This window comes from Quercus robur, chromosome 9 (assembly GCF_932294415.1).
Source record: "Quercus robur chromosome 9, dhQueRobu3.1, whole genome shotgun sequence".
NCBI classification, from domain to species: domain Eukaryota; kingdom Viridiplantae; phylum Streptophyta; class Magnoliopsida; order Fagales; family Fagaceae; genus Quercus; species Quercus robur.
Window position 1 is genome coordinate 54,933,396 of NC_065542.1, and position 25,160 is coordinate 54,958,555.

The window sequence follows — 25,160 nt, forward strand, 5'->3', positions numbered from 1 at the left end:
TCAAAAAAAAAAAAAAAAAATACTAGTCTTTATTTGTTGTCAAATGAGAAATTTGAAATTGAATCCTTACTTATAACAAAAACCACCAGTGTCTTGGTCTAATAAAAAACAATTATTTGGAGCAAATGCCACTAATTTAAAATACTATCATACATATAATAAAAAAATTAACTATTTGGCATAAAATACTAGGATGGAATACAAAGGTGCTAAAACGGGAATACAATGACAAATGCAATAACGGATTGGGTGTTTTTCCTTACTCCAATGGACACTTTTGTTGCATCCTCACAAAAAAAATGGAATTAAGCGTTCTTCTATCTTTTTTGGATAACTCATAATTTTTTACTGCTACAAACAGAAACACTTCGAACACTGAGACTTCAGTTAGTCCACTACAAGTCTACAACAAAGGCACCTGCCCTGACCAATACATTAAAAAATCATCTCCATTTGAAAACAGTATTACATCATCCCAACCTAGTTTTACATAGAGATATGAGTCTTCGGACTAAATTACAGCATCAGATTGGTGTTATTCTTACCCAACATCTTCTTTTAAAAAAAATAAAACCAATAACAAACCCAGCTACTAGCAAAACTTTTAAGCAGAAGCCATGAATGATGGAATGTGGTACGCTCCAGATATAAAAGATAACTCTCTTCACTATGATTTCCTTTGAACATCATTCTAAACTTGACATCCTTTCCCACTCTCTTCACTTTGATTTCCTCTGTTTTGACGTCTCCATGGATTCTTGAGTTTCTTTGAGACCATATGTCATAGACATTAGCATACCAAACCACTCTGCACAAGAAACTTCTGAGGCTCTTTCCCTTGATAATCGGCTACCCCCATGAGTGCCTATTGGACCCAAGCACCCGTCTATCATATATCATGATAATATCTACTGACATGTCTGCCCAAGTATCCTATGTATTTTTTGAGAAGTGTACTCAGCTGAAATTTCATCAGACAATGTCACAAAACCGGACCCCCTATGACACATTTTTCTTTCATCCTGAAGCAAAATGCATCACGATATTAGTTGTGCTAATAACATATGGGCAAAACCCAAAAAGCATCTAATAATTACTAATATGTATTATATAACACAGAATATGCAATTACAGTACAAAATGAGCTTACATGATGTGCAAATAACAACATGAAAAAACCATGCAATCAATTACAATTAGTACCAAGAAAAGCCTCTGAGCAACTACTAATTTTCAACTCTCGTCCCAGGATGAATTTGGCAGAACCTCTCATCTGTTTCCAATTGTTGTTACCTCTTAAGTGTTCATCATGTGCTCATTTTCCCTCTTGCAGTCATATCTAAAACATCTTAATTTCAGCCATTACTAGTGTTGCACAATATTGAATTTTTGCTATATAGATAAGGTGGTAAAAGTATCACTCTACAAGCAAGCCCATTTTAAAACCTTGAACAAACCCAAGCTGGTTCAACAATACATTTATCACATGCTTCATAGCCATAGCTATGAAGCATTTAGAAAAAAGTTACCAAGCAAAAAGATGCAGTAATATTTTCATCAACTAACCATCCACACATTCTCAATTAAACTAGATAAGCTACTTTTACCTTGGCAAGATACACATCCAAAACATAGCCAAACTGACTGAAATACAACTGCACATTATCAACAGTAGCTTCAATCGGAATACATCCTATGAAAAGCCTCTTTCCCCACTTAGCAGCTGAACTTGTCAAAGGCTTAACAGCACAGTCATCAGCAGAAGCAAAACCAACCACCATTTCTGCAGTCATCAGCAAGTCCTCTTTACGTCCAAAAGATAATATTCAATTCACAGGCATCTAATCAGTTACATGAGCATGATGTGCAGGAGAGGCAGAGTCAACAGCAATGTGCACATCTCCCACCCCCAAAATAAATATAAAATAAAATAAAATAAAAAAACTGACAGCTTGAGGGCCAATATACCAGCATAACATTGTAAATATTTTCTAATGTACAACAAGGAAATCCATAATGACTGTAAGCAGAACTATTTGATGTCCTGCAAAATGGGGAACCAAACCAAATATTAAGGAATAATATGGGCTCATTTAAATCTTGAAGATACATTTTCCTGTGCAGGTTGAGATGTAGAGAACAGTATGAATCATGCACATGAGATCTATCAACAAAATTCCAAATTGGGACATTCTCCCATAAAAGTGTCTGTGAACACTAGCATTAGGCCCAATATCACACTGATCATATACAGTATGCTTCTCTCAATTGTTACTTCCTATGACCACTTAAAATGATGTGAAGGGCTGGCAATCACATATTCTAATTTAAATTTATTTTCTGTCATTGCCAATCTAATTCAACTATAATCTACAAACAACAATGGTCCCAAACCCCTTAAGCTGTCTATTACGTTGTTTATCCAAAGGAATAGAAAATATATACATTTTGGCAATGTTAATCTATCAATTATTGAAGAGTGAATACCCATTTTGCGGTAAAATTTCCCTTTTGTATAAAATTCTTGAACTTCACATCTTCAATAATCAACTTGTTGGGCTATGTGGAGCCTGTTTTGTGTTCAATCCAGTTTGTGATCCGATCCGTCTTGGATGCATTACGTTTTTAAATGAGATTTTTTGTGAGCCTCAATTCATGGAGCAGATGCCTGGACCAGCAAGATCATTATTAGCTTGTTTTGGACCCACTGTTTGGGGTATATTTTTTTTGCTTCAAAATTATGGGTGCTTAAATCATTGTACTATAGCACCTCAGTATTTTTCGCCTTGACATAGTGAAAAACACAGCAACTTCGTGAATGTAGGCATATTGCCGAACCACATAAATATTTGTGTTGTGTGGTTGTTCTTTTTTTTTTCCTCAATTTTCACATCTCATAGGTTATGGGAATTAGGTTAAATTTTCAACACAACATCCACATCCTACCAATAATTAATTGGTAAGGTAGAGTGCCCAAGTCAATTTGACTTGCAAAAGACCACATATGATCTAAAATTAACTTTTGATGTCCTTAACAAAAGTGCACAGATCTAAGATCAAATCAAACAATAAATAACAGATCATGTAGGAAAGTATTCAACTATGGAAAATTTGATTGACAGGAAAACTAAAAAAGAAGAAATGTTTTTGTTTTTTTAAATAAGGAAGTGCTAATATGATTGAAAGGATGGAAAAATCATTTCTTACCAAATCACAAAGAGAATAAGAAACAAATGAGATACTTTATTTAAATTTAAGATAGAAGGAAGAGCACAAGAGTACTGAAGGCAACTATGCAAGTAGTGGAGAGGTTGATTTCCCATATCTTTAAGAATGGTATCAGTGAGGTTGTCTCAGTCTCTCAAGGTAAAATTCCTCAATAGAGGTTCTTGTTCTACTGGGTCATGCCTCATAAATCACAATTATAGTTTTGCATTTTTCTTTCACAATTATCAATCATCAATTGACAAATGAGACCCAATTAACAGATAAAGAGGCCACACAATCCTTTATTGCTTGCTAAAACACTACATATCACCTTGCTGTTAAAAGAATAAGCCCAAATTTCTGCACTATCAAGGTTGGTCAATTTCTAGGAATTGAATCCTTGGTTCTGGGAATTGATGCTTTTCTATTATCTGGTAGTCTAACCCTATATTGATTTTGTTTATATATTTCAAGGGGTCATGAGTTCATACTTCATTAGTATAGTCATGGTTCTGTTGATAAAATACCAAACTCCCTTTCAAGGTGAACTTGAAGGACCTAGATTCAAAAAGGCCCTTCTTAAAATATAGAATCACAATGAGAAATTGCATAGATAAGCACTAAAAAGCAACAATTCTACCTGCTTCTCACAACCTACAACCTCAGCCAAGCCAAAGAGCACATCACTTCATTATTGTGCAATGTACTAGCCATATAACCAACAAATATTGTCTCAAACTTAAATACAAGCCAAAACTGACTATCAAATTACAAAACCAACATGATAGATAGTAGCTTACCTGCTGAACTAGAGCCACCGTAGGGGCGAGGATGACACATATGCCCTTATGGGGCTTCCTTATCAAGTGACCCAGCTCATGTATAAGCAGTACAACAATGTGGTTGTACCACAACCTATCCCCAAATAAACAAAAATATTCTCCTCCAAAGCTTTCTGGCATAGCTCCAACTGGTACCTTCAAAAAACATATATACAAAACAACATAAACCACAGTAAGGTCCTATTTTCTTGGAAAAATACATTTTATTTAAAGGAAAGGAATTGCCAGCAAAGCCAAAAAATATATATGTGTGTGTGTGTGTTTTGAAGGGAAACCAAAAAATTAAGAACTCAAGAAATAAGTCGGGAACCGCTATTTCAGCCTATATGATTCAAAAGCTTTTTACCCTTTTCACTTTAATTAACCTCAAGTTTCCTTGTAGCCACAGAAATTGCACCAAACCTAGTTCCACTCCATCATCATCAGCATCAACACCACAGACACTCAAAGACAGTGTAGTGGTCGTTGTAGTAAGATCAACTGTACTATTCAGCGTTGTGTAGCCTCTTTATCTGCTATTGGTTTCGAAATTACAAATAAGATGATGAGAAGTTTTTAATTCCAAATTGTCTAGAATCGTATCTAAATGCTTGTACACTAGAAAAGAAAACAAATTTAACTAAATAAACAAATAAAATAAAAGTTTGTTTAGAGCACAACAATAAAGACTATTCTGATCAACAATAACACAAATAACGATATTTAATTGATAGAAGATAATCTATCAACTACAATATTATAAGAAAAGATAATCTACACACAAACACACCAGAAGTTCTAGACAAAACTTCATTTCTAAAATCAAATTGTTTAAATGAAAAAAATAATTGTAATTAAGTTTCTTATATTGGGATCCAAAAAAAAAACAACAGGAGCCTAATTCAACTATTACAGGCCCAATTCTAGGGCAAACTCAACACAAAATCCGAAAACCAAATGGCAAAATTTCCAAAGCTTCATACAACTGAAAAAAAAATAATAATAATAAAAAATAAAAATTCATTGACTCCATTTTCAGATTTCAAAAGGGTTAATGTCTTGAAGAAAAACAAAATCACGTGCCTTTCTTTTTTTTCAAAAGGGTCCAAATATTCTACTTTCCATTTGATTACACAACAACACTGAAGTGGGGATGCATATATTCAATTGTATTCTCCTATCGAAAATATTGTAGCAAATACTATAGATAGAACAACAAAAGTGCTAATTTTACCCTTTGGCATAACTGAACAAAAATGATGAACACACAATCAATTGCAAACTAGTCCCATAAGAAAGAGAAAAAGGTGACAAAAAAAATCAAAGAGAAAAAAAAGTTTCTCAACTGTGCAGATTCATCAAAGTTGCCACTTTCACTGGGATTCCTCTTTCCTCACTCACAATCAGAGTCACCTTGTCCTTGCATGCATGAATTCCCAATCCAGTTTTCAATTAGATTAGGGTGCTCTGTCCAGTTTGGGTGTGGCGGTTCATCATCACGGCTTTCCTTGATTTTGGTATCTTTCTCTGAATCGCCTAAATCATCATCCTCATAATAAGGAGTGATAGTGCAGCCTCTTTCCCCACTTAGCAAATAAACTTGTCAAAGGCTTAACGGTATAGTCATCAGCAGAAGCAGAACCAACCACCATTTCTGCATAGTCATCAGCAAGTCCTCTTTATGTCCAGAAGATAATAGTCAATTCATAGGCATCAAACCAGTTACATGAGCATGATCTGCAGGAGAGGCAGAGTCAACAGCAATATGCACATCCCCCAACCCCAAAATAAAAAACAAAAAAACTGAAAGGTTGAGAGCCAATATACTAGCATAACATTGTAAATATTTTCTAATGTACAACAAGCAAATCCATAATGACTGTAAGCATAACTATTTGATGTCCTGCAAATGGAGAACCAACCCAAAAATTAAGGAATAATATGGGCTTATTTAAATCTTGTGGATACATTTTCCTGTGCAGGTTGACATGCAGAGAACAGTATGAATCATGCACATGAGATCTTTCAACAAAATTCCAAATTGGGACATTGTCCCATAAAAGTGTGTGAACACTAGCATTGGGCCCAATATTACAAAGATCATATACACAAGCAGTATGCTTCTCTCAGTTGTTACTTCCTATAACTACTTAAAATGATGTGAAGGGCTGGCAATCACATATTCTAATTTAAATTTATTTTGTCATTGCCAATCTAATTCAACTATAATCTACAAACAACAATGGTCTCAAACCTCTTAATTTGTCTGTTACGATGTTTATCCAAAGGAATAGGAAATATATACATTTTGGTAATGTTAATCAATCAATTATTGAAGTGTGAATATGCATTTTGCAGTAAAATTTCCCTTTTTTTATAAAATTCTTGAACTTGACTGTTCTACATCAACTTCACATCTTCAATAATCAACTTGTTGGGCTATATGGAGCCTGTTTTGTGTTCAATCCAGTTTGTGATCCGATCTTACTTGGATGCATTACGGTTTTAAATGAGATTTTCTGTGAGCCTTAATTCATGGAGCAGAGGCCTGGACCAGCAAGATCATTATTGGCTTGTTTTGGACCCATTGTTTGGAGTATATATTTTTCGCTTCAAAATTATGGGTGACTACATCATTGTACTGTAGTACCTTTGTATTTTTCACCTTGACATAATGAAAATCACAACAACTTCGTGAATGTGTAAGCATATTGCTAAACCACATAAATATTTGTGTAGTGTGGTAGTTCTTTTTTTTCTCTATTTTCTCATCTCACAGGTTATGGGAATTAGGTTAAATTTTCAACACAACATCCGCATCCTACCAACAATTAATTGGTAAGATAGAGTGTCCGAGTCAATTTGACTTGCAAAAGACCACATATGATCTAAAATTAACTTTTGATGTCCTTAACAAAAGTGCACAAATCTAAAATCAAATCAAACAATAAATAACCATGGAAAATTTGATTGACATGAAAATTAAAAAAGAAGAAATGTTTTTTTTTTTTTTAAATGAGGAAGTGCTAATATGAGTGAAAGGATGGAAAAATCATTACTCACCAAATCACAAAGAGTAAGAAATAAATGACATACTTTATTTAAATTTAAGACAGAAGGAAGAGCACAGCAATACTGAAGGCAACTATGCTAGTAGTGGAGGTTGTTTTCCCATATCTTTAAGAATGGTATCAGTGGGGTTGTCTCAGTCTCTCAAGGTAAAATTCCTCATTAGAGCTTCTTGTTCTAATGGGTCATGCCTCATAAATCATAATTATAGTTTTGCATTTTTCTTTCACAATTATCAATCATCAATTGACGAATGACACCCCAATTAACAGATAAAGAGGCCACACAATCCTTTATTGCTTGCTAAAACACTACATATTACCTTGCTGTTAAAAGAATAAGCCCAAATTTCTGCACTATCAAGGTTGGTCAATTTCTAGGAATTGATGCTTTTGTATTATCTGGTAGTCTAGCCCTATTTTGATTTTGTTTATATATTTCAAGGGGTCATGAGTTCATACTTCATAGTATAATCATGGTTTTGTTGATAAAATGCCAAAATCCCTTCCAACCCTTCTTAAAATCTAGATCATAATGAGAAATTGCACAGATAAGCACTAAAAAGCAACAACCCTACCCGCTTCTCACAACCTACATACCTACAACCTCAGCCAAGCCAAAGAGCACATCACTTCATTATTGTGCAATGTACCAGCCATATAACCAACAAATATTGTCTCAAACTTAAATACAAGCCAAAATTGATTATCAAATTACAAAACCAACATGATAGATAGTGGGTTACCTGCTGAACCAGGGCCACCATAGGGGCAAGGATGGCACATATGCTCTTCTGGGGCTTCCTTATCAAGTGACCCAGCTCATGTATAAGCAGTACAGCAATGTGGCCTTCCCACAACCTGTCCCCAAATAAACAACAATATTCTCCTCCAAAGGTTTTCGGCATAGCACCAACCGGTACCTTCAGAAAACATATATACAAAACAACAAAAACCACAATAAGGTCCTATTTTCTTGGAAAAATACATTTTATTTAAAGGAAAGAAATTGCCAGCAAAGCCAATATATGTGTGTGTGTGTATATGTGTTTTTTGAAGGGAAACCAAACTATTAAGAACTCAAGATATAAGTCCGGAACCACTATTTCAGCCCATATGATTCAAAAGCTTTTTACCCTTTTCACTTTAATTAACCTCAAGTTTCCTTGTAGCCAAACAGAAATTGCACCAAACCCAGTTCCACTCCATCATCGTCAGCATCAACCCCACAGACACTCAAAGACAGTGTAGTGGTCGTTGTAGTAAGCACCAAACCCAGTGCTCTGGTGGTAGTACGATCATTGTGTAGCCTCTTCATCTGCTATCGGTTTCTAAATGACAAATAAGATGATGAGAAGTTTCTAATTCCAAATTGTCCAGAATCGTATGTAGATGCTTGTACACTAGAAAAGAAAACAAATTTAACTAAATAAACAAATAAAATAAAAGTTTGTTTAGAGCACAACAATAAAGACCATTCTGATCAGCAATAACACAAATAATGATATTTAATTGATAGAAGATAATCCATCAACTACAATATTATAAGGAAAGATAATCCACACACAAACACACCCGGGGTTCTAGACAAAACTTCATTTCTAAAATCAAAATGTCTAAATGAAAAAAAAATTTAATTAAGTTTCTTATATTGGGATCCCAAAAAAACAACAGGAGCCTAATTCAACTATTACAGGCCCAATTCTAGGGCAAACTCAATACAAAATCGGAAAACCTAAAGGCAAATTTCCAAAGCTTCATACAACTGAAAAAAAAAAAAAAAAAAAAAAAAAATCATTGACTCCATTTTCAGATTTCAAAAGGGTTAATGTGGTGAAGAAAAACAAGATCACGTGCCTTTCTTTTTTCAAAAGAGTCCAAATATTCTACTTTCCATTTGATTACACAACAACACTGAAGTGGGGATGCATCTATTCAATTGTATTCTCCTATGGAAAATATTGTAGCAAATATTATAGATAGAACAACAAAAGTTCTGATTTTACCCTTTGGCATAATTGAACAAAAATGATGAACAGTACACATAATCAATTGCAAACTAGTCCAATAAGAAAGAGAAAAAGGTGACTTACAAAAAAATCAAAGAGAGAAAAAGGTCCCACTTTCACTGGGATTCCTCTTTCCTCACACACAATCAGAATCAGCTTGTCCTTGTATGCATGAATTCCCAATCCAGTTTTCAATTAGATTAGGGTGCTCTGTCCACTTTGGGTGTGGTGGTTCATCATCACGGCTTTCCTTAATTTTGGAATCTTTCTTTGAATCGCCTAAATCATCATCCTCATAATAAGGAGTGATAATGCAGCTGCTAGACCCAGGCTTAGTTTGATTGAGATCTTCCAAGTCTTGCTCGAATATCAAACGGGCTCCGCATTTCGTAACCTCCAAGTCTGGACCGTAGGCTTCAAATGTAAGCTCAATTTGGGTGAATTCATTAGCATCCAATTCTTCTTCGCAGTGGCTTCCGAAGTGTGTTCTAAAGGGAAAACATTCGAGCCAAAGATGATACGATTCAATCTTACCAAATTCCTCCGATAAAGGAAGCCACACTGGGTTATATCGATCTCCGTTGGCTTCAACAACAAAACACCGAAGCTCATGTGTATATATCGTTCCTCTATAATGTTGAATATGAAGTTGGTGAAGTGGATGATGCTGGTGGAATATATAAACAGCGCACACTGCGATTCCCAGTTTGCTACTGAATAATAAATGTGAAGGCACTTGCAGATTCACTGAAGCCCCCACATTTTGGTGCCTAAACCAATTCGGAATTTCACTTCCAGGAATTGAGAAACATGTGTACCATTTCTGGTTACAGCATCTCTGAAACAAACAAATCATGATGTTTAGAACTTCACTCACATGCAAGAGAGAAAGAGAGAGAGGGAGAGAGAGATAGACCTCAATGATATAATTTGTTAGAATTGCTGACAACAGGTCACCTTTGCCTTGATTATAAATCAATTTGACGCAATTGACAAGATTTATATTCCCCCAAAAACCATCATCTGGACTTAATGATAATGTTTCCAGTGAGGTACATCCTGTTGCATCGATAAAATACATATTTAATGGAAGCTTAGGCAACATTTGAAGTTGAGTGCAACCACCCAAATAAAGGTTTGCCAAATTAGATAGTTGAATGATACTTCCAGGAAGGCAAACAAAATTATTTCCTTTTAGATTTAATTCTCTTAAAGATGACAAGGACCCCAGAACATCAGGAATCATTTGAATATTGCAATAACTTAAATCCAGTTCCGTCAAAGACCATAAGCCTTGTAAAGAACACTCTAACATGCTCATGGGATCAGGACTTCTTTTTCGTTGCATTAAAGGAAAATTCAGGAGCTTATTGAATGATTTAGATGATAACCCCACACATCCACGGAGAGATAGTAGTTTGAGATTTTTTAAGTGAACAACAGATAAAGGTAGCCTTGTTATAGCAGTTCCACTCACATCTAGCTTTTCTAGGCCTTCGATATTACCCAAATTCTCTGGTAATTCATCAAGTTTTGAGCAGCCAGATAAAGTGAGAATTTTTAGAGACATCAAACAACAACATGCATTCGAAAGACTTGAAAGGTTTTTACAGTCTCTTAAATCCAATTCAATAAGGCCAGTTAAATGCTCCACTGATAATGGTAGATCTTTTATAGCTGTCCCACTCAAACAAAGTTTCGACAAACGTGACATATTTCCTACAATTTCTGGAAACTTCTTCAGTCTTGAACAACCACCAAGATCCAAAATTTCAAGTGCTTCCAAGCTGATCTTGTGAGGAAGGCTTCCAAGACATTTGCAACCATTCAAATCTAATCCAATAAGTTGTTTGAGATCTTCTATAGATGCATGAATCTTATATAGTCTTGTACAATGTCGAAAAATCAATTGCTTAAGCTTCGGGGCTCCACTAAGGTCTGGCATCTCAATCAAGTTTTGAGAGTCACTTAGGTCAATGAGTCTTAACTCGCCTAAATTCTGTAATAAACCAAAAAATATATATTAGATAAAGTCAAGCCTTAATGAAAACGAATAAAATGCACATTTTCTTAACTAAAAATCTTACCATGTTTCCATTCCATAGTTGTTTGATGCTACTACAATGCATTCTCAATTCAACAAGTTTGTTTAGTTGGAAATTGGTTGGTAAACATTTTAAATGATATCCATGCCATTCGAGAAGACGTAACTCATTAGAAAGATAACTGAGGCCTTGTGGAAGTTGCACCTTACCTCTAATGAGGTCTTTTGGAAGTTGCATAGTACCATTTATGAAGTCTTCTGGAAGTTTCTCACTACTAATTTTAAGCAATCTCAAATTTTTCATCTTTGAGAAGGCTTCAGCACTCAAGTGTTCCACTTTTTGAATAGGTATGTTTACCATTATGCCTTCAACTGCCTCTGTTCCCTAATAAGAAAAAACAACGAAATTAGAATAATTGGTAAATTGTTAGAAAATTTTATAACAATATATATACTTTTTTAAGTTCAGGTTTGTACTAGTCAACTTACAGAATTATTTTTCAATACATGAATGACATCATCATAAATCCACAACCTACTACGTCCACCAGGTTCTTTAGGAGATTCACGACGAACGATTTCTTGACCCATAGCTTGTAGCAAATCATGCATCCACAAAGTTCCATTGTAATAAATGGTTATGAGAGATTTGTCCATAAGAACACCAACATCGTAGTCTAGAGAATAATAAAAACTTTCCAATATATCTCTTATGCAATCTTTGTTCTCTCCTTTGAAAAAACATGCAATATCTAGAAACAATCCTTTCTCCGAATTTGTAAGCCCATCAAAACTTATTTGAAGTATATCCAAAATGTTTCTATTAGGTTCTTTTTTTAGTTTATAAAGGGCACTTTTCCATTCATTCGTTCTTTTAGAAAACAACGAAGAACCTAAAACTTTAAGAGCTAAAGGAAGGCCTTTAGCATAATTCACAAAGTCCTTAGACAAATCCACATAATTTTCTTCAGGATGGGGTTTCTTAAAAGCACTCCAACTAAAAAGCTCCAAAGCTTCATCATCATTCAACCCCGTAATGTTATATACATTATCCACACCGCATCTTATCAATAAATGGCTATCTCTGCTTGTGACAATGATTCTACTTCCAGGACCAAACCAATCATGCTTCCTTGCCAATGCTTTTAGTTGTTCATCTCCATCCACATCATCAAGAATAATAAAAACATTTTTATTACATAGTGTATTCCTTATAACATTGATTCCCTCCCAAACATCCCATATATTTATTTCACTTTCCATGAGGATCTGAGAAAGAAGTTGTTTTTGTAAAGAAACTAGACCTTGATTTTTAGTTTCTTCTCTAATATTAGCAATAAAGCTTCTACCTTCAAAGTTACCAGAAATTCTTCTATAAATTTCATGTGCAAGGGTTGTTTTGCCCATTCCACCCATCCCGCATATCCCAACAAAGCGAACACCACCCAACCCTTCACCTATGTATGAATCCAACATTTCCTCCACACAGGAGTCCATTCCAACAAGGTCCTCGGAAACACATGGGAGTTTGTGAAACAGCTCACTAAATATCCTTCCAATGATTTTTTGTATAATTATTGATTCATGCCTGCAAAGAAAATAGTAAAACAATAATTTTTATGACACAAAGCTAGCTACATTTAGAGACAAAACATTCATCATAAACATAATCTTAGCTTTGTTAGGCAACATTGAGAGTGCCTAATTATAATTAGAAATTCATTACTAGATGTATTATGAGGACAATTTTAGAGCTATTAGGGGCCAAATTTGTTGCAAGGTCTGTGTAAAGTTTATACTTACACGTCTAGAATCTAGTCCTACTAGGATTAGAATAGGGTTAGTCTAGGATATTCTATAAATAGTTAAATACTCTCTTATCATGTGGCCAAACAAAAAAAAAGTTGAGTAATAATAATGAACGTATGAGAAATCTACCAAAAAAAAAAAGTATATATGGGATTAGAACTACTTATTATAGACTTTGGAAATAACTACTGATTAAGTAGATGTCTAAACACATTTGTCCTGTAATGAGTCTTGTCATGCTTTTGAGATAAATAAGTATTAGACATTTTGAAATAAAAGGAGGCAAGAATTTGAATTGAGGCATTAAAGGGTCAACTATAAATACCAAACAAATCACTTTAAAGAATGCGGATTAGTTGCTAAGTTTGTGTCTTAATTTGTATATATTGAGTAAATCACTAATATACATATACTACCATGCTTCAAACTACCCAAAGGTTCTTCAACCAGGGTCCAATTTGATATTATATATAATGTCCAAAGTTCATAATATACATGCAGGAGATAAACAGAAATTTTCTCTGGTTTGATTGACTTGAAAAGGTTTTTTTTTTTTTTTTTTTTTTTTTCTAAATTCTTGTTAGTCCATGGGAAAGTCGACAAAATTTTAGTGTAGAAAATTAAGATATTGATAATAGTATGATTCGGAAATTCAAAAAGATAATAGTATGAACAAAATTACTCAAGTCAAATGTTACCTATCATGCAAATGCCATCCAGATATATCACCCACATCTTTCAAAGCAGCTTTCCATGCTTGCACATCTTCTGTGTTAATCCTGGTATCTTGCTCATGTTTAGCAAATGCTTCAGCAAGAATGCCATTCTGGTTCCTTACATCAGAGGGATCCACATGATAAAAGACAGGCAAAACTGTCACTCCGGTCTCCTTGCATTTAACAATTTTTGCTAGTTCAATTAAGCACCACCTTGAAGAAGCATAGTTTGTTGAGAGAACAATGATTGCATACTTGGACTCTTCTATTGCTTTTAAGAGCTCTTGAGAAATATACTTTCCTCGCTCAAGTTTTTCATCATCTCGGAAAGTGATAATACCCTTTTGTTTCAAAGCAGTATAAAGATGATCTGTGAAATTCTTTCGGGTGTCAACACCGCAAAAACTAAGGAACACATGGTATTTCCATCGAGGGCAAGAAGAAAAAGAAGAAGATGATGAAGAAGTTGAAGAGGGGGAGGAGGAAGTTGCTTGGGTGGCCATGGAAGAAATTGGTAACTTATTAGCTTGTTAAGCGATGTGTACCAGAGAGTGTTGCAGACTTAGAGAATAGGAGAAACAATAAGAGATTTTAAGTTTCTCTAGCAAGGCTGAGTGAACTTCCCGGTGATTAGATATGAACTTTTTTTTTTTTTTTTTGGGTTGAAGACCAGCAATGAAGTTTCCCACTTGCTTTTGTTTTGTCTATAAAGTTGGCCATTTTCACACCATAAAGTCTGGCTTTTTTTATTATCAAATATAAAGTTGGCCATTAATTGTAGTTTAAGCCCGTAGGGCCATGCGGACATATGGAAAGGCAAAAGCAAAATATGCAAAACGACACGGCAGGCATGTTACATTTTATCGAAGCACTCAAGCATCAATTAATTGTTTAAAAAATTGTCCACATCTAATGTTTTGACACGTACGGTTGAGATTTTTACATCGTCCTACGCCATCATCTTTTCTTAAATAACTATTGTTAAGGTTCGAATTGTAAAATTAACAGCATGTTATAATTATTTTTTCAAAAAAAAAATTATTGTTTTATTTTATCAGTATTATTTTAATCTTTCAAAAATAATAGAAGTAGTAATGTAAAATTTTCTCAAATTTGTTGCAATTTTACATCGTCCTACACGAACTAGATGTATTATGGTGACAATTTTAGAGTTATTAGGGGCCAAATTTGTTGCAAGGTCTGTGTAAACTTGTAAAGTATATATTTGCATGTCCAGAATCTAGTCCTACTAGGATTAGAATAGGATTAGTCTAGGTTATTCTATATAGTTAAATACTCTCTTATCAGGTGGCTAAATAAATAAATAAAGTAAGTAATAATACATAAATTCTGAAAAAGAAAAAAGAAATTAAAGTTAACTATAATTTAATTTAATTATATTAAATTAACATAATTTAATTTTTTTTGTCTTTTATATTGTCTTGTTCACTTACATTTAATGCGTCTACTACCCCAATCCAAATATCTAATGCCATTATGCCATGGCCCCATCCACCAGTAATGCATAGTGTCACAAGAGAGAGCAGGATTTGGATAACAACATGACAATTTTCATAGTTTCTTTAATTGGTATGGTACACTAGAGAATCATAGAAGTATGATGCCTTTGACGGTTTGACCACCCCTCCCACTCAAGAGACAAGAGCCATCAGCCATCAGCCATCAGCCATCAGCCAGTCACACAATTACATACACAAAACATTAAAGAAATATAAAACATTCACAATGCACAAAACTACAAACTCACGAACCGATAAAGTCAAATAAAGGCACAAAGGCAATTAGGCTTAGGCAAAGCTATTCAATTCCAAAGAGACTCACAATTTTCAGTTCCAAAGAGAAAGACAGAGAGCCCCGCTCTCAGAGCAAAAGCAGAGATTAGATAGAGAAAAAGAAAGAGAACTGAAATACCTTGAGGGGCGGCAAGACGTTGAGGCCAATGTCTTGCTATTGCAACATTGCTGAGTCGCTACACGTTGACTGTTGAGGACGGATACATTTTATAAAAATGATATAAAATAATTTATAATTATAGCATTATTCTTATAAAAATTTAATTATTATTATTTTTGTTGATTTAAAATTCTGTCTGAGCAGTGAGTGAGGATTGACCTTGAGCTTTTTTCCCTAAGGTCTTTATTGGGCATTTGGGCTTGCTATTATTATAATTTTTTTTTTTTTCAGTTTTTATTTCAAAAATTTTTGTTCGGGCCTTTTATTTTTGCTTGAAAGGCCTCAATATATTGTTAAGTGTACTAAATTATGGACCAACGTTTAATTTTATTAGCATAGAAAAAAACTTATGGTAGTCACAAATTTTCTTTTAAGGGTAAACAAATATAAAATTTTAAATTAGTATATATAATTTATTTTTCAGGTCAGGGTGGTCCCTGGCCTTAACGTGCCGCCAACCCTGTCAAGAGTTCTGGGACAATGAATGTTCCCTACTTGAGTTTTTTATCGTCCCTAAAAATAGATACGTTTTTTTGCCTCAAATTAGTATATAGATGGTCTGTAAATCTTTTGCGGGTAATCTCATCTTTAAAACTGAGAAATACATCGAATTTCCATCTCTTAGAAGAAGAAGAAGATGATGATGATAATGATGATGATGGAAGAAGAGCCATAAAGAAAATGGATGAGCTTGAACAATGAGGTTAGGAGGCTGTTTGGATTGAGTTTTTTGATAACTCAATTCTCTGTTTCCATAACTCATAACTCAAAAATGGTGGGACCCATAGTAAAAAGGTTGTTTGGCCAAACGATAACTCTGTTTCCATAACTCTGTTTCCATCACTCAATTCTCTGATTTTTGAGTTATGAGTTATGGAAACTGAAAATAACAAAAGGCTATTTTCAGTTTCCATAACTCATAACTCAATGGCATTTCCGTAAATAAACACACGTGAGGGACCACAGCTGCAACTTTTGACCACCTTTTGGACTTTTTTTTTTTTTTTTTTTCTGGGTTGGCGTTGGCTGTTTTTTTTTTTTTTTTTTCTTTTTTCTTTCTGGGTTGGCGTTGTTCTTTTTTTTTTATTATTTTTTTTTTATGGGTTGGCGTTGTTCTTTTTTTTTTTTTTTTTCTGTTTCTTTTTCTTTTCCTGGGTTGGCTGTTCGGTTTGGTTTTTTTTTTTTTTTTTTTTTTATATGTATATTAGCTTCGGTGAGTTGGGTGCTAAAAAAAAAAAAAAAACTGTACTGACTGACAGGTGTGGGACCCATGAATAGTGTGAAAAAATTGAGTGATGAAAATAAAAGTGATGTTGCCAAATGAGTGTGAAAAAATGAGTGATGAGTGATGAGTGATGAGTGATGGAAATTGAGTGACGGAAATTGAGTGATGAAAAATCCTTACCCAAATAGGCCCTAGAGATTCATAAAATTGCAATTTTGACTGAAAACCCAAAAAAAAAAAAAAAAAAAAAAGAAAAAAAGCCGTCTTGGTTGACGCATATGGAAGCAGGTGTTTGTAACTTGTAATAAGAGTGAGAAGATGGGTCAACACTCAACAATTCATTTTCTAAGACTCATCAATTTTTTTTTTTTTTGGTCAGAGTCGGTGGGCAAGTGGCCCTCCCACTATAGATTCTCGGGATGAAGAAGAATGTCTTTTTTAATGCTTTTTTTCTTCCCCCAGGCCTTTTCACGTGATATTTTTATCTTTCTTTTTTTAATCAAAAAATAAAAAGAAAACACTTGGAAAAGAGAACGGCCACTTGCACAAGGAATCGAATAGAAATTGAACTTACTCAATTTCACAATTTATCAAAATGGTCTACCATGAGCCGTGGAATAAAAATTGAAAAAGTGATAAATTGATGTAAAAAATGTGAATAAGTTTTTGTCATACATAGTCTGTTACTTAAGTATGTTGTAAAATTAAGTATAAAATTAAGGTAATATTTGGTACATGTACTTAAACAATAATTTTCAGTGTTTAAATAACATTACACGTATTTTCACACACTTTTTTATCCATATATATTTCCAAAAAATTCAAACAACGTTATTAAAACAAAATTACCAAACAGGCCCTAAATATTGGTTTTTCTATAAGTCATATTTCCTAAATAATGCTTTTTTTTAAAAAAAAAAATTAAAAAATTTTACCAAATAGGTTCTTATGAAACTTCTCTAAGAAAAACAGCCTTGTTTATAACTCGATTTTCTAAAAGTTTATTTCTACACAAGTTTTAAAAGGACTTGTTTGGCAAAATAACCTTTTTTTTTTTTTTTTTTTTTTTTTAAAAAGACTCCATTCTACAATTTTAGCCCCTCTATATCTTATTGTGGCAGTTCAAAATACATTTTTTTCAAGATGCTATAAAATAAAGGAAAAGTTTGTTTATAGTCAATATCTATAACTCCCACTAAAAAACAATTAACATGATTATATATTTTAAAATTCTTACCGTTAGATTGCATATTTTTTAAGTTCTTAACACTCATATCAATCATATATTATTTATTATTTTATCTGAACAATAATTTTTTTTTTGATACAAGATAGAAATTCTATACTACTCTAATCTAAGTGTATATGTGTGTGAAACTCACTTCTGAAAACTTGAACCTCAGCCCTTGCTTCTACACCCCACAAGCCCCTTGCCTCCACACCCCCCAAGCCTCTTGCCGCACACCCCATAAACACTTATACTTGTAAAGTGACTACCGCACCAAGAGTGTGTGGTGGTAATAATTTTTTTTTTAATATTAAAAATACGACCATTTTTTTTTAATTTATAAATGCATGTTGTAGTGAATGTGATTGATACTAGTTCAACAAAATAATAAATAAGTATTCTTTTTTTTTTTTTTTTTGTGATTGGTAATTTGTAAGATTATACTCTACTCTTTTTGTTTTTCCCCCTCTTTCTTTGCCACTTTCTTCTTCTGTTTTCTTTGACTATCAAACCCAACTTTTGCTACATTTTTTTTTTTCACATGGCCTCCATCTGTGTAGGCCATATGCATGGGAAAATACCTAGAAGCTATCCAAAAACCCCACACAAAAAAAAAAATGAAAAAAAGAAAATGAAAACACTTGGAATAAAAAAAAAAAGAAAAGGAAAACAAGAGCGCACAATAATAGTAATATTTTTTTTTAAATGTTAAAAGTACAATCATTTTTTTAAAATTTATAAACGTATGTTGCAGTGAATATAATTGGTATTAGTTTAATAAGATAATAAATAAGTATTCAATTTTTTTTTTTGGTGATCGGTAATTTGTAAGATTATGCCTTTTTGTTTTTTTCCCCCTTTTTCTTTGTCACTTTCTTCTTCTGTTTTCTTTGAGCATCAATCCCAACTTTTGCTACTTTTTTTTCACGTGGGCTCCATTTGTGTAGACCATATGTATAGGAAAATACCTAGAAGCTATCCAACGACCCAAAAAAAAAAAAAAAAAAAAAAAAAAAAAGGAAAGGAAAACACCGGGAATAAAAGAAGAAAAGAAAAGGAAAGCAGGGATTCGGTGGTAATAATTTTTTTTTTAAATGTTAAAAGTACAATCATTTTTAAAAAAAATTTATAAACGTATGTTGCAGTGAATGTGATTGGTACTAGTTCAACAATATAATAAATAAGTAGTCATTTTTTTTTTTTTTTGTGTGATTGGTAATGTGTAAGATTATGCTCTACTCTTTTTTTTTTTTTTTCCCCTTTTTGTTTGTCACTTTCTTCTTCTGTTTTCTTTGACTATCAAACCCAACTTTTGCTACTTTTTTTTCACGTTGGCTCCATCTGTGTAGACCATATGCATAGGAAAATACCTAGAAGCTATCCAAACCCCCCCCCCCCCTCCCCCACCAAAAAAAAGAAAAAGAAAAAGAAAAGGAAAACACCGGGAAATGGAGGGCCACTTGCACACTCAATTTTGTATGAGGAACCTCATCCTCATCTTTTTTTTTCTTTTTTCTTTTTGTAAGGGAAATGTTAACACCTAGACCATTAAGGATGATTTATTGTGGGATCTATCTAATAAAAAATTTGTATAAATTGATAAAATAACTGAAAATAGTACTGAAGTGATAAGTGAAACTTAAAAAGTTGTCTTTATTGGCTCAACAACTTATAAAATTTGTAAAAAATTCAAACAAAAAATTGACTTTATTGACATAAAGTTATTTTTTATGGTGCCTGTTAATGCTACCATTTTTATAAAGTTTGATACTCTTTCGAGTCGGTTTGTAAGGACTTTGTCTCTTTAATATATGCGTTTGTTTGGGCAAAAAAAAAATTTGAACACTCAATTTTACAAAGAAGTGATAAATTCTTGTAAAAAGTTGTAAACAGAATGTCTCTACCGTTCCATTTATAGTCAACCACTTAATCATTTTATAAAATGAGTATACAATTGAAATTGAAAGTGAGGGTACTTAGGATTTTCACCTCAGGCCAAGGGCCTTTTGCCTTGTAGCCTTATTGGCTTGACACCTTTGTGTCCCACATCGAAGAAATCTTCCTCCCCCTCAGGCCTTATAAGCATGAGCCGAAGAAGTGAGGGGTTAATAACTAGTGGTACCCTCACTTCTTCGGCTCATGCTTATAAGGCCTGAGGGGGAGGAAGATTTCTTCGATGTGGGACACAAAGGTGTCAAGCCAATAAGGCTACAAGGCAAAAAGCCCTTGACCTGAGGTGAAATCCTGAGTATCCACAGAAAGTATTCTTGGATTTATTTGAGTGAATTATTTGTGAATAGTGATCCCTTTATTATTGTGCCCATTCAAAATACAAATTATTTTAGGATGTTATAAAATAAAAATAAAATGCATTACTTGAGAATTTCAGTCATCCACATTATTGCTATAATTTCTTCAATACAAGATTTTACAATTGAATACAGGTGATTTGCTTAGCCTTTACAATGAAGGCTCTCTCATTGTAAAATTACACATGACTAGTTCTCAAGACGATGGTGATGGCAATTGAGAGTAGATGTAGTTATGCTGCAGTGCCAATATGTGAGTTGGCCTTAATATGATAAGTAGCCTGTAGAAAAGATAACATATTGAATTATATTAAGGAGAATTTAATTATATTCATTGAAGTGGTTTTCCTTTATATTTCCAATAATTTTCCCTTAATTTAATTAATTTAAGGAGAATATCATAAGAACAAAAATGTCAGATATATATGTTGTATTCTCCTAGGCCCTAGCCATGTCTAGGTCCTATATTTTAAAGATTTGCGTTGTTACTTCTTGATACTGAATCATATTGGTATCTAATGTCCATGACACTATGGTATGACACTATGGTAAGAATACATAGGTTGACTCAGTAAAACCAGTGTCTTCTACCATGGTTAGGGACTCACGTGTCATAGGAAAATTATTGGGTGCTTCTGAAACACGATGACACAATGCCCATTCTTCTCACATTCATGGTGGATCTTATTATAGAAACAGCAATGGCAATGAATTAACAATCATTATAGAACAAATAAGAAAGATTAAAAATTTTGCTGCTAAAGCAATTGCGTTTTGCTTCTACTGAATTTTTTGATAGGTACCTCTACTGAAATTTAGAACTTCAGTTTTTCTACATCTAAATAAGGTTAAATGGAAGACCAATTTGTGTGCAGACACAATATAGAATACAACAAAGGACGAAGTTCCACAATTTTCAATCTTCCAAATGACACCTTAAACACTGTACTTAGTTTAAAATCTCTTAATTAAATTAACACTACATGTTTTCTACAAATTCACCTGAATAAAACCAGAATACAAAAACTTTATAAAACTCTTGCTACACTTCCTGCATTTCTCTATACATTTCAACTCCAATTCCAATTCGTTGTTTTGTCACTGGATCCTGAAATGCAAGCAACTTTAAAAGTCAACATTTCATCGTAAAAAAACATGAGAATGCAGTTCAATGTAGAGAAATATACAAGCAAGAAACTCAAAGAAGTTAACTAATTATATTACAACAGCTTATTATTATAATTTAGTGTAAGCAATTGTTAAACCTGAAAGAAAAATGTCAAAAACACAAAAAACACTCATCTCTGTACAGTTAACTGGATATTGTATAGCTTCAGTATGTAAGCATCTAAAATTGGAGCTAAGTTCATAAAGTAACTGCAACAATCATCAACTATCCATCAAATTTAATTATTTCACAATCCTACAGCGTTAATTAGTGATGCAAGCAGCTGTAAAAGCATTTGGATTTGCTAGATATTGCTAATTGCAACAACAAGAGGTGGTAAATGTGATCAAGACATAACTTGATACCTGCAAATATCATTATCTGTGACACTTGGAAGTATTCTAGCAACAAAAACTCAAGAAAAACACTTGGAAGTACCATTTCTTCCTTTGGAAAACAGTGAGTTAATGTTCTGTGGACAAGTAAATAAGAGACAGCTCTTTCTCATGAAAATATAATAAATTTCAATTTCAAAAGATTATCCCACGAAACTACAAAATCATCTTGGGAAAATAATGGCAAGGCAAAAGCCAACTACATACCCCATGGAGTGAATAAGTATTAGTATATTAACTATATCATCATCCAAGCCAAACAGCTAGAGCTGTATAATACAATATAAAATCAAAAAATGCAAAAAAAATATCTCTTTACCATAAAATCCATTAAAAGATATGGGTAAAAGCTATCTTGATAATTTTATTAGTATTTTTAGCAATAAACAACCAACGAATTATGTTGTAATTACCCATTCTATCATGCCATAAGGAAACATATCAATGTAGATGATAATCACTTGGGACAGGATTCAGGATTCAGCATAGAAACATACTGAGCTTATACACTTGAGCTTATACACTTGAGCTTATACAATATTTTCAATCTATTTTAAAAAGCAGGTTGGCTTTCTGGCCAAGAGCAGTGCACTTACTGCTGAAATTTTATATGGACTTCATAGGTCTTGGTACTATTTTTATTCATTTATGCTGTTTTCTTCTCCTTTTAAGTTATACTTTCCTTTGTTTCTTAATATTGTATCCAAAATGGAGGTCCACTCAAGGCTAGCTTTTCTTTAGCATTGTATCTTTTATACCCTCTTTTGAATAAATTCTATGTCATATACTTATATATTGCAACATTAAAATATAAATAGAGAAAGTTCTCTAGCAAGAAGTAACTTGTTCGTCATTATAACAAATTGGTCATTATTGATACCTATGAGCCAGCATCAAGAGAATGGAGAGAGAGAATGGAGAGAGAAACTCAAGCTTCTCACAATATATCTGCATAGTGGAAGTGAAGACAAATAGGCAATACTTCATCCACGTAGATATAACTCTTAAAACTAAATTACAAAAACCAAGGAACGTGATTTACAATTATTTGAAGTATAACCAATTAATTTTCAATTTCAAAGCAGTTATAGCTTTTGTCTACCAGCTGCCTAAGAGTTTTTTTCCCCCTCTTTTTTCTTTCTGTAGCTAATAAACATAAGTTACACATAAAAAAAGCAAACTTGGGAACAAAAAGGCCTGCATCAAAAGGAGCCTAATTTAACTTTTACAGGCCCAATTTCAAGGAAAACTCAGCACAAACTCCAAATACCTAAAAGCATAATTTCCAAAGATTTCTAATCAAGAAAACAGCACAAAATCAGCAAAATTTGTCACTACCTCAGAGATCATCAACAATATAATAGAAAAAATAATTGGTCAGGTTTCAAACTTCGGAAAATTTCAAAGTCCAAGTGTATATGTTGTACTACAAGACCAATCATATAAGGGCTACAATCCCACACACATATCTGGGAGCAAAATCCTTTCCAAGTTTTTCCACATATAAGGTGAATTTCATTGCTAGAATAACAACCAAATTACCTTAGACATATGAGACCAAGTTGCATAGGTTTAATTATTAATTAATTGACTCTTTACTTCTTTTTTTTGATAGGTAATTAATTGACTCTTTACTTCACACATAAAAATATAAGATAGGTTCAAGTTACACTTTTTTACCTAGTGTAACTCTACAAGAGTTTAACATTTTTTAAAACATAGATTTTCATGAAATCTAATGGTGAAAAAAAAACACTCCTAGTTATGTCATTAAACGAGCTCCTTGCCAGCAATATCTTTTATTTCCAAAATTTAACACATTCTCTCTCTAATACTGAAAGTTATCACCTTCTCTCTCTAAGCTCACCTCCTCCTCCCTCTCCACTACTTTTGTTAAGTGCCGACAACTTGGTTGTGCTAGCCATAAAACTAGTTGTCTCTAGCATAAAGTAAACCTATGGCCTTCAATTTCGATGCCACTAGGGCAGGGAAGATCAAAAAGTATAGGGAAGCTAAGTATCTATAAATGTATGGGATAGTTAGGGTTTATAAATGGGTTTTCAAGGCACTGGGTTTAGATTGGTTAACTATCCATGCATTTGGATGTCATTGTTGTATCAAAAACGGGCTTTTGAGTGTTGGAGGTGTAAATGATGAGAATGTAAAGAGAATAACACAATATTTTCATGGAAAACCCTTTTGCATGAACAAGAAGAGTGAAAAACCACAGGTGATGCAGGGAATCCTCTACCTCTAGCAACTAGTATTACCGATATTGGAAAAGGATAAACAATGAACAGTATCTCACAATGATGAATTGTGTTCTTTATGGAGGTTAATCCCCCTCTCCTCTATAAGCCAAGGGAGGAGGTGGACCCCTTACAAATGTTGAATCCTTATTGGCTGTGAATACAATACAAAACCACTTACTAAAGCAGAGGAAAAGTGAAAATAACCCTTAACATCCCCTAAATGACAAAAGGTATGCACAATCAGCCATCAAGCAATAGTTCCACACAAACTTCTTAATGTTGCCCAGAATTTTAATGAGCACATCCAGAAGCCACTTGAGCATATCCCCACTATCCTTTAGTCCATGACTACAAGAAGAAAAGGGAATTGTATCCTTTGCATAAGCTCAGAAATCTGGCATTCTTCCCCAAAACAGGGAAGAAAATACACCGAATCTGATCTGAAGAGTTCACAACCTCTACTAGCCACTAAATTCAATTATATCATACATATATGTGTTTGTATGTATGTAGCCACAAGTGATGTACTAAAATGAATTACCAGATACAGTTGGAAAAGGACTGCTCTTCAAATCATTTCTGTAATGGTCAATATTATCAACTAGATACTAGGATATGTGAACAGCATCCAGAAAAAATAAACATATGAAATTCCCTAAGTTGTGTCTATTCTTTCGATTTTGCTTTTGTTAGAGAATCCATGTTGTGAATGTCAAACCAAATAATATCCTCAAAAATTTTGAATTTTCATGCAGCAGAAGTAAAAGCCACCATATTATGAGATGAAAAAAATGTATTGCCTTTGACACTAGAAAGCAAGAGAAAAAAAATAATTAAGAGTTCAAAAGGATTAATTACCGGAGCTGTTAGTGGCAAATCAGTCTTGTTGATGCTAAGCATATGGGAAGACGTTTGGATTTAAAAAAACCCCCCAC

At 33.4% G+C, this 25,160-nt stretch overlaps 2 protein-coding genes across 3 annotated transcripts in view; both read right to left on the bottom strand.

Annotated features, from left to right (window-relative positions):
- Window positions 1-300: 300 nt before the first annotated feature.
- Window positions 301-14,313, bottom strand: LOC126700109 (TMV resistance protein N-like). The gene is made up of 9 exons (XM_050398121.1): window positions 13,657-14,313; window positions 11,639-12,737; window positions 11,193-11,534; window positions 10,022-11,104; window positions 9,190-9,943; window positions 8,233-8,427; window positions 4,008-4,184; window positions 1,608-1,783; window positions 301-1,022 (listed from the first exon to the last, which is right to left on the bottom strand). The coding sequence occupies exons 1-5, from the start codon at window positions 14,175-14,177 to the stop codon at window positions 9,242-9,244; spliced, it is 3,747 nt and encodes a 1,248-aa protein (XP_050254078.1). The 5' UTR covers window positions 14,178-14,313; the 3' UTR covers window positions 301-1,022; window positions 1,608-1,783; window positions 4,008-4,184; window positions 8,233-8,427; window positions 9,190-9,241.
- LOC126700110 (disease resistance protein RUN1-like) overlaps window positions 2,847-25,160 on the bottom strand; it is an 87,478-nt gene continuing 65,164 nt past the window's right edge. Inside the window, exons 9-10 of one of the 2 annotated variants that reach the window (XR_007647011.1) lie at window positions 7,689-7,780; window positions 2,847-3,861 (exon numbers count right to left, since the gene is read on the bottom strand). The gene's annotated coding sequence lies outside the window, so the exon portion shown is untranslated. Of the gene's footprint in view, window positions 3,862-7,674; window positions 7,781-25,160 lie in introns of both variants that reach the window. The other variant, XR_007647012.1, reaches the window with a different exon arrangement.

Excerpts from the sequence above, each read along its gene's own strand:
- LOC126700109 (XM_050398121.1), bottom strand. The coding sequence starts at position 14,177 with ATGGCCACCCAAGCAACTTCCTCCTCCCCCTCTTCAACTTCTTCATCA. Across the intron at positions 11,535-11,638 it reads ATGTATTGAAAAATAATTCT|GGAACAGAGGCAGTTGAAGG; the intron begins GTAAGTTGACTA and ends TTTTCTTATTAG. Across the intron at positions 11,105-11,192 it reads AACTATGGAATGGAAACATG|AATTTAGGCGAGTTAAGACT; the intron begins GTAAGATTTTTA and ends GGTTTATTACAG.